The sequence below is a fragment of the Pezoporus occidentalis genome, unplaced genomic scaffold (genome assembly GCF_034315485.1).
Source record: "Pezoporus occidentalis ecotype Australia unplaced genomic scaffold, CSIRO_AGI_Poc_V1 ctg7, whole genome shotgun sequence".
Classification (NCBI taxonomy): domain Eukaryota; kingdom Metazoa; phylum Chordata; class Aves; order Psittaciformes; family Psittacidae; genus Pezoporus; species Pezoporus occidentalis.
Window position 1 is genome coordinate 354,604 of NW_026916052.1, and position 10,224 is coordinate 364,827.

Genomic DNA, 10,224 nt, shown 5'->3' on the forward strand with positions numbered 1-10,224 from the left:
CACATGTTTATCCTTTTAGTCTCACTGTGTATTTCTACATGAAAAGCCTGGTACACAGCTTTTACCAGCATTGCAGGAAATACGCTGAAGTAAATGTGTAACTTTGCTATTTTAATGGCATACAGTTATACCAACTAAATGCAGTGCCTTTACTGTAAGAGAATACTTTACTGTCAAGAATACTTGACCTCTTCATAAAATATTTTCAGTAAAGTTGAGAAAAGGATTCCTTGAGCAAATACATTCAGTGTGTGGAACACAAAACAGACAAGGAGCAAAAGAGATGACAAAACCTCATTCTCATGGTACCAGATCTCTCAATAGCTGCATTTGCAATGGTATGAAATTATGCTTAAAAACATTCTGTACAGAAGTTCTGGCTACTCCAGAAGTTTTCACTTCATATTAGAGGACAGTAAAAAGATGGAGAAAGCCTGTGAGCATAACAATTTGGATTCACAATTTTTAGGAGAAAGATGGAAAACTGATGTTAAATTTTCTACTGGAAAACAGTATGCAACCTTGTCAGAGGGCACAGCCTCACTTTCTGGAACACAAGCAGTACAGTACTCCACAGATTACTGGGTTGGCTTGTTCCACTGGCAAAACTTGTTTTCCAGTTCAACCTCCTCCCTCACCTACTGCCAGGGAATACTGCCTAAGTGATCTCCCTGCTTCTGTATCTGCATTGCCCCAGTTCCTCAAAGATGCTGTGAAACTGCTTAAGCTACTGGCACAGAATCAGTTCAGAGTAGAGACTATGGTACTATCTAGGAAGCGTCAGCTAGTAAATGTTTGGGGTCTGGTGACAGCTGGTGTACCACTTTGATTCAGATGTGCTTTTCTTCAAGGAAGTGTTCATATTCTGCTTTCAGAGATGAATGCGTATCTTTTTTCTTTCCAGGAAAGATGAAATCCATATGCTCTTGCAAAAACCCCTCTGATACGTCTCTGAAGCACAGCCCCTTGAAAAGCTTTGCTCCATTCATTCCTTTCAGTCCTACTCCTAACCAGGACTACATCACTGATTTGTCCTCACAAGAAACACAACCTCTTTAAGGTTTCAGCTAGGTTCTTAAGTGAAAAACCAAACTGACACATTATCTTAGGGTCTTCTGGGTCACCATCAATAACTACTCTAGGACTTTGGTAAAATTTTGTATAAGTATCATAACTTCCAAGCAACTGAGGTTGGATCCAAAGAGAGTAGGAATTTAGGTAGCTAATTCCCAAGAAACTTCCTATTGCTATTCTTTAATCCTGAAGGCATCAAAACTCTCATACATATCCTATTTTTTCTCAAATTGCTAAAATTTCACTTCTGCACATGCCAATAAATGTCCTGGTCTTCATATGGTTTAGCAGCTTGTGGCCTACTTAATAATTAACCTGGAGCAATGGCTAAAGTAGACATTTCTCCATAGATGATGATGTTCTTCTGCCCAAAAAATCCCACAGATTATTAAAACGATGACGCAGTGGGACAGAGTTAAACAAAGAAAGAACAAGAACCAGCCAACAAGTAAATGAAACAGCAGAAACTACAGACTTAAAAGAAGACTTACTTTAAACTACATTCACATAAAATGAAAATCCTACTCAGCAATGTTCAGGAACTGCAGGAATTGATTGTTAATTTTAGAAGTCCCCCTCTGAGAGTGTACATAACTTTTAGCTTAGGATTTGATTTTGAGATGTCAGTCGAATGGTAATAAAAATTCCAGCTTTGCAAAAGGATTGCAAATAAAAACTTTTTAATGAAAGGCAATTTTTTCTAGAGATTAGTCTCCTCCTTTCAATAAAGATGTAAATATCAGAGAACAAAATACAGCCAAATGGAGTAATAGAGATAATAATAGAGCACTGGGAGGCCACATAATCCATCTATGACAAACAGCAAATAATTTTAACATAGCTAAATTCAGTCAAAAAAAAACCAAAGAAATAGCAAAGGTGACATTTACAAAAACGAGTCAGTTAATAATCCCAGGGTAGAACACCAGTAACTCAGCCCTGACCCCAGTTAACACTCTGTATCATACCAAGTTCAATGGATTTGTTTGTGAATACTTCCTCCCTCCCCCCTCCCAGGTATTTCAGCAGAGGAGGAATGACCCTGGACCTGACATACAAGGATTACAGAGGCAGCCATTGCAGACCTTCACTTGTCAAAAGTTGCTGGGTTGGGTCCACTAGTAATTTAGCAAGCCAGGTGGAACAGCAGGATACCCAGTGGAGACAGAGCTTGTAAGAGACACCCCATCCGTCAGCAGCCAGCACTGCTCCAAACAATAGTACAGTCATGCTACTCCGCAGCTTCTCTGCTTTCTGCCAGGTGATGGTTTTTACTACTCATTGGCCCATAAAGCATAAACACTGGATTAGAGCTACTCTTGCTACCCTTTGTTTCAGCAAGTCCAAGCAGGAGTTTGGCACAGCTGACTGCTGTAATCTCATGAAAAACCCAGAAGTGCCACCCTGCCTGGAACACAAGACAGGACAGACCCAGATTTCCTCTCCACTACTACAGTGGAGAAAACAAGAACTTTGTCCCTTTGTCCTGGGCACACAAGAGATAATGTGACCAGCCTATTGGCTGTAACTTGTAACTAAATTGTGGCTTGCATCCCAAAGCAGAGAGCCCAATATCCTTCCCAAAAAGTTTATTACTAGTACTTTTGACAAATAGAGGTATTTCAGAGATATTCATACAAGAGATTTGTGGTTTGTGGGGCTTTTTTGTGTTTGGGTTTTTTTTTGTTGTTGTTTTGTTTTTTAAAAACAAAAACTTGTTAATTTCCTTCTTTCCTAATTTTTTTTTTTCATTGAATGTTCCCATATTTTTTGTATTTTTAGACATGGAGACCATAAGCATCCAATCTACTTTCTTAGTATTAGTCTATCCATAGTCATCTTACCTCCTCCTGCAGCTTCCCTAAATGGAAGTCGTCTTTTCTTCCCTTTCTAAAGACCGCTAGAAAACCATAGTTCAAATCCTTGAGCTGAGAATGGCATTAAGCAGAACTCAAATGAAACCTCCCACACCTTATAGACAGCATCTTACCCCTGGGGCCAGACTAGAATATGGCAGCAGTAAGTGTGAAGCTGCTCTGTGGTGTATAAAACACAAGAATTTTCCCTGAGAGGAAACCAGACACACCAGCAGACAGAATTGCTCTTTCACTTTGTGTTTATACTTTTAATTGGAGAGGTGGGACGCCTGTTTCCAGGATAGTCTACTCATCTATCTGGAAGCGGACAGCAGCTACAATTACCCCGTCCCGGGACATGCTGTAGCATTCAACTGCCCTGCTGGGGTGTGGCTTCAAACCCCTCCAGCCAGAGGAGGAAAAGAATAAGGCTTCTCACATCCTAAATCAGTGCCCAAACAGTTGGCTTATTGAATGCAACCCTTCTCCTCTGGCATCTTTCTCAACCTTACTCTTTATTTCCTTGCTTTTCTTAAAAGAACTCTAGTCTAAAAAACCACTCTGTTGCAGAGCGCAGTACAACCTCGCTTTGTATCCCAGATCATCCCGAGCAAATTACCTTTTCCTGCGATTTCATTGCTAAGCAACAAACACCACTCAAAAGAGAAACAAAGTTCCTTCCCAAAGTTTGGCATCCCCACCCTGGTGAATAGCTGCAATTTATCACACCTATTTAAATAATCTGAGTGCTACAGTCAGAGCAGTAGTACAAGGAAGCTTCAGTATTCTGCTGGTGTCAGAGGTGACTACTGATGAGACTGATCCGATTTTAAACCATCATCAAGTTTGTACGTTTTCATATAGGAGGCGTCAGAGAAATTTACAACAGGTCCCTTGACATACATTTGGTATGAATTATGAAATTTATTATTACAAATGTATTATTCAGTGTGTATTAATGAGCTAATATAAGCATCCTCTGGGACATAAGCCACATATTCTGATGCCTGCAAAATAAAATATACATCTAACATTAAATTTCAGGGACAAAAAAATAAAAAAAATAAATCTGCTTTCCCTAAAGTCTCTGTGAACTATAATTAAGTTAAATTCACGTTCTTCCATAACGTAGGAAAGACCCAATTAGTCTCTTCCACCTGAGGGCTCTAATGTAAGAGCATATGAATCTTCCAATGGAGTGTTACAAAGACATCATAAGCTTTCATAGCATTCCCTAACCTCCCATGGATTTGTTAAAATCTGTACTCTATGCTAACTATGCACTGGGTACGGGGCCTGTTCCCCTGAGGAAGCTGAAAAATGAGAAAGTCCACTTCTTGACAGAAGGATGTGGAAAAAATTATGGAGACTGACTGGTTTCTTTCTCCCTGATCTCCATATAAGCCATTTAACTTGAATGCAAAACTTTCTGTGAAGGCCATGTTGTTTCTTTACGAGTCCTTCTACCAAGCACTTTCAGGGTAATAGCCACTGTCAGTATTTAGCTACAACTACTGCATAGATGTTCCTTACTCTCTGCAGAATACAGCACCTGAATTCAGTACACCATGGATCTTGGGTGCCATGCCTTGCAATGCAGCATAATACACCCATCCTCAGTGCCAACACTGAAACCAGTACAGGCTAAATTCTGGAGAAGAACTGATATTCACTAACCACCTTGCACACAACCACATTACGGGCTTCAGAAGCAGCTGAATACTAACAGCCCTCTCCTCCCTTCTTTTACTGTCTTAACTTATGTGTCTCAGATGAGAGTCCAGCCTGATCTTAACCACAAAGTGAAAAATATGCATTGCCATCATAGAAGATGCAACCTCTTGTCGCCCTTGCTCTGCTTATCCCTAGATCAGGACAAAGCTATCCTAGCTTTCCTGTAATGTGTACCTTGCCAACTCTGTCACAACAGAGAATGACATAAAGAAGCCCTTTCTCAGGATCCCTCTGCTTTCCAAGTGTTAAATGAAATCCACAGGGATATTTGTTATGGAGGCAAAAATACTTAAAGCTAGACAGTCAGAGTAAGACTGACAGTCCTTCTGCATAAAACGCCCCTGGATAGCATTACATGGAGAAGACTCCAAAAAAAAAAAAAAAAAAAAAAAAAAAGGCAACATATAAATCCAGCCCAAGGGTCCTGAATTGTCATCTCCTTTCCTTCAACAAACAGAAGCCTCTTTACTCTCCATATCTTGCAACACAAGCAATATCAATTACTTTTTTACTCCATCCTGCTTACAAATCAGGGTGCAGTATTCCCATACTGCACCAATACAGGATAAGATTGTAGAGGCCAACCACATGCCAAGAACAGCAAAAACACAATACCTGGGAGAGAAAGCACAGAAAATTACTTCATTTTTATTATTAGAAATGAAACATATTTGTGCAGATGGCCCCACAAGAAAATCAACCAGAAAAAACTCCTTATGCAAGATCACTCATGACATCTAACACCAAGACAACTGATGATCACAGATCTGCATAAGGTCATAATTACAGAGTTTCCAAGACAGATGCTATTTAATGCACACAACTGTATATTCTTGGTGTTTATGTTGTCAATGAATAATGACCAAATTGCTTCCTCTTACACACTGCTCATGTGGCATTCTGCATGACTGCTGAAGTTGCATAGGAAGACATAAAGTTGTTAGAAGAGAACCCTGCTGCCAGTCACTGCTATAATCTGCTGAAGCTTCACCCTATTTCAGTCTGTCTATTTCACTGTCCTTTGTTTGCCCGTCCTTCAGGCAGCTTGTGACAGTCCTGTGACAGTCCATGTGTACAGCAATATAAATTGCTTTCAAACAACAATTTGCCTTACTATGTTTATTCCACAAACTCCCTCCATTTAATATTTTTTCCAAATTCTTAATGAGCCTTACCATTTTATTAAAGGATTTTCTCTAGTGAGTAAGAAGCCAAATAATATAATGAGGATGGAAGGGAACAAGAAGTGGAGTGGAGATCTAAAATTAAACTTTCCCCAATGCTTTATATAGAAAAATAAAAGGCTATGAAACAAGCCTCATCCTCTGTGTAAGGGATAGGTGTGCATTTATTTACACGATGAATGACAAACTCTGTCAGCTGAATGTAAGGAACAAATCCAGTGCTCCCTGAAATTTCACTTATGCACAAAAGCAACCCTCAGTTGTTAACACCACCACCAGGGTTCTCTCTTCGGCATTTGACCTTACTGTACTTCACAAACAGAGGGCATTTCAGGTGTACAGTTTGTAATAATGCAGCAGTTTTTGAACTTCAGACACTTACAAACAGGTCTTTGAGATGACCAGGCAGGTTCTGCATCTTGCTCACCTTTCATTTTAATGACCATCTCAAAAGAGTTGAACGATTTATTGTGCAGGTGTGGAGTAACTTAGGGAGGAAAAATGCACCTTGCCAGAAATCTGTGCACTCTAGGAATTATTTGAGCAAGTGCTGGATGTACTATACTGGTCTGGATTTATACTTGTACAAGTTCTTATTTATATTAAGCAGGAAACAAGTAAAGCTAAAGGCCACTACATGAAACACGTATTTTATTAAATGGGGCCCAACCCAAAAGAATATTGGGCACAGAAGGAAATACACCATCTGATGCCTGGCCTGTTACATCAATGATAACTAGATGAACTTCAGTTTCTGAAATTCTCAGAAATAATGGCAACACATGCATTTCAGCCCTCTGTGGTTCCTCAGTGTGTGCTATTTAAGTTTTCTAACAGGCTTTCAATTTGGACAATGGTACCTTGTGTTTTCAGTACGTTCCTTGTAGGGCCTCTGTGATCATATCAGCTAAACATGCAGGGCCAGATTATGCCTTGCCCTTAACCAGATGTGCAGTGGGAAAGAAAGATATTTGCCTGAATCCAAACACCCTGTATCTGGGTCTGAGTAGGCAGTACTAAAGTGCTGCCAACTCAGTTCCAATCCCACTGTCCTGATCATGAAGGTTTTTTGATTGATTCATCTCTGAAATCAATACTGCCAGATCTAAAAATAATAAACTGCAGGGATTGTGGATTAGATTATTATTTTTTTTTAAATGTGGGTTATTGTTTTATAGAAAAATTAATTCTAATGCAAAATAAGCTCCTGGACAAAATAATTTACATTTTGTAGTACCAGACAGTGTAATTGATTATGAATGGAAACAGGTATCATACGGTCAACACGGCATCTGAAGCTTAAAGTGTTTTATAGTTTTACTGAAAGAAAAAGAATATAAAGAAAAAAAAATAAGTGCTGATGTACTATCACAATTCCATGCTTTTCTTACCAATAGTGTTACTACTACATACATATTGATTAATGCTTAGGAATTTATTCACTGGAAGCATGTAGTTTTCACAAGCATGTCACTCTCTCCCTTCTTGAAAACTTTAACTCTAGTTATTAAGATGGGGGGCTAGGAGGAGATCCAGGGACACACACAACCTTATTTTACTTCAAAAAGAAAATAAAAAAAAAAAAAACAGACCACCAAGCAAAAACCCCACAACAACCTCCTTAGAACAAGCAGACAACCTGATCTGTACCCTCAATGACAACTATTTTTAGGACAAGCATTGCCTGTTTGAAATCAGTCAGGAAGCACCAAAATAAGATCAAGCAAGTTAATTATTAAGTCTCATTATTGATATCAGCTGATTATATTTTCCATAATAGAAATACTCCCCTGTTCACTTGGGGGCAGGGGAAAAAAAGAAAAAAGAAAACAGCAGGGCATCTTTTAGTATCAATGTACTACCTGGATTCAAAGTCCTCTGGTTGCACTGCTTTTGGGGCAATTCTTTTAAAGCTTTTCTTATTTGACAAGCCTTTGTTATTTATTCCAGTGAGCCACATTCAAATCACCTCAGCCAGCTTCCCAGCACAAATGCCTTCACTTATCCTTTACAGGAAGGTTGGCCACTACAATCGTATGTGACATAAGACTGCTGTAAAAATCATAGCATCAACTAGGTTGGAAAGTATGTCTAACCGTTACCCCAGGACTGCCAAGTCCACCACTAAACCGTGTCACTGAGGACATCTGCACATTGGCCAAAGAATGTTTTGAGCTTTTTGAAATATCAGTGAAAACCGCTATTTGGAAACAAGCAAGCATTATCTTTTGATCTTTGACGCGCAAATATTCAACCAAAATTGACAGTACAATATGAAACTGAAATATAAACTTCATTGTTACACCCAGGTTAGCAGTGTGTCCCCCAAGTGAGGCTGAAAGAAACACAAAAGAAGACCAAGAGCTTGAGAAGACATCCCTAAAAGCATTTAAAAGCTCAAAGAAAGAGATGGGCATTTTCAAAAGCACCAACATTTTTGGGGGGAGAGGGGGTGAAGCTGGCAATCTAGCTCTTAAAGATGAACGGTGTGGGTTTAAAATGCGGGTGATGCACCTTACATAAAATACTCCCCGCACACAAGGGAGTTGGGGAAGTAAGGAGTACTCCAGCATCCAGCCGCCGGCCCCGCACCATCCCCGCGGCCCTGGGGCGCGAGGGGGGCGGCAAGCCCGACCCCCTCAGTCACAGGCCCGGTTGCCGAGGAAGGCGGCCCCACACCAGCCCCATCGCCTCCCCGGTGGCCGTGAGGGGGTACGGGCCTCCCCGGAAGGCCTCCTTTTGGCTGCCGTTCGCTTACCGGTGGTGGAGAGGACGGTGCTGGCGAAGAACAGCGAGGAGGTGAAGTCCCAGTTCCAGTTGCCCGAGGCGTTGCTGAGCACCGAGACGCCGTAGTTGCTGGCCTCCAGCACCCGCAGCAGGAACTGCTCCAGCTGCTGCTCCGAGAGGCAGGCGTGCTCCTCCAGGAAGCGCTGCTTCAGCTTGCCCAGCTCCTGGCGCAGCAGGTCCTCGTAGGGCAGCTCCACCGAAGAGAACACCACGGCGCCGAACACCAGGTAGAGCAGGTAACCCAGCACCAGCAGGGCGAAGCACCAAGCGGAGCGGTGCTGCTCCACCAGACGCACGCAGGAGCTGCCCGCCAGCGACTGCAGCATCTTACCGAGCCGGAGGCCGGCTGCGCCCTGGGCCGGGGGCTTGAGGGAGACACGGGGGGGAGCGCGGCCGTTACGGCCACCGGCTGCCCTGTGCCTCTGCGGCCGCCTTGAGGCGCGGAGCGGCGCTGATGTGGCGCTCACGTGGCCGCGCGGCGCAGGTACCCGCGGCTGAGGGACAGCCTGCTGCCGCCAACCGACCGGCCACAACGCCTACGTTGGAACGGCGTTTTTTCTCCTCTTTACGTTTCTTGTCACCCAGCCGTGCGTGACTGGGCCCAGCTAGCGTTCAATGAAACCGACAGAGACTGCCCCTTAAGACAAAAGTGTCTGAGACTGCCTTGCCTCGCTGCTCCCTCCTCCGGGAGAAACCCCCGAACAGCAATTCCTGCCGCTGATCCTTTTATTTTTCACATTTCCGAAGGTGCCGGGTGAAGCAGAAGAAGGTAACACCACAGACACAGCGGTGTGAGGCATGGGGCTGAATTTCAGATCGGGGATGTGATGCATTTAAGGAGGAATCCTGATGGCAGGCGTTAATGTATTCCCTCAGGTCCTCTGGGACATAACTTCAAAATGAGGCCTGTCTGGGATGACAGAACCAGGTGGCCGCCAGAAATCTCATCCAAGCTAATTGAGCCTTTGCTTCTGTGCTGGGCTCCTAAAGATACTTACTTTTAATGATACTTTACTTTTTTTTCGTGCTCAGGGCAGTGTCCACAATGAATTCAAATCCACTGTTCAGACAGCCCTCTGTGTGGTCCAAACCAGTGATCTTCTCCAATTCCATTTCAAATGCTTCTTTCTCCATTCATCTCAAACTCTGGCCAGCAATCATACAGTTAACCTGCAGAGAAGTTCCACTACCACATGAAAAAGAGTAGTGAAAATTGTAGCCTCCCAAAGTGACCCTTAAAGTGACTAAAGGCAGCTTCCTTGGGTAAAATAGAGAGAGAGGAGATTCCCTAGCCACATCCTGCAGGACTCTGCCACTTCCCTTTCACTTCTCAGCTGATGGCAACTTCTACAATCACAGAAACAAAGTAGTGGCTTGTAAATTAGAAACTTACTGGGGCTGAGACAGTGAGTTCGTACAGAGTAAATCGTATCCCATAACCTATGTTAAGGTGTGAGGTACACTGTAGGGACTATCATGGGAAAAGGACAGAAAAACAAAAGGCACAAAACAATTCTTCATGCTAGAAACTTAAAACCAGTGTGTTAACATTTCCTTTCATACAACAGCTACATTAGTCTGTGGGAAGG

General features: G+C 42.4%; 1 protein-coding gene across 1 annotated transcript in view; it reads right to left on the minus strand.

Moving 5' to 3' along the window:
* The window catches only part of KCNK1 (potassium two pore domain channel subfamily K member 1), a 32,336-nt gene extending 23,028 nt beyond the window's left edge, over positions 1–9,308 (minus strand). Inside the window, exon 1 of the mRNA XM_062641956.1 lies at positions 8,607–9,308. Coding sequence (XP_062497940.1) covers positions 8,607–8,961 — 355 coding nt within the window. The 5' untranslated portion in view covers positions 8,962–9,308. The remainder of the gene's footprint in view (positions 1–8,606) is intronic.
* Positions 9,309–10,224: the final 916 nt, after the last annotated feature.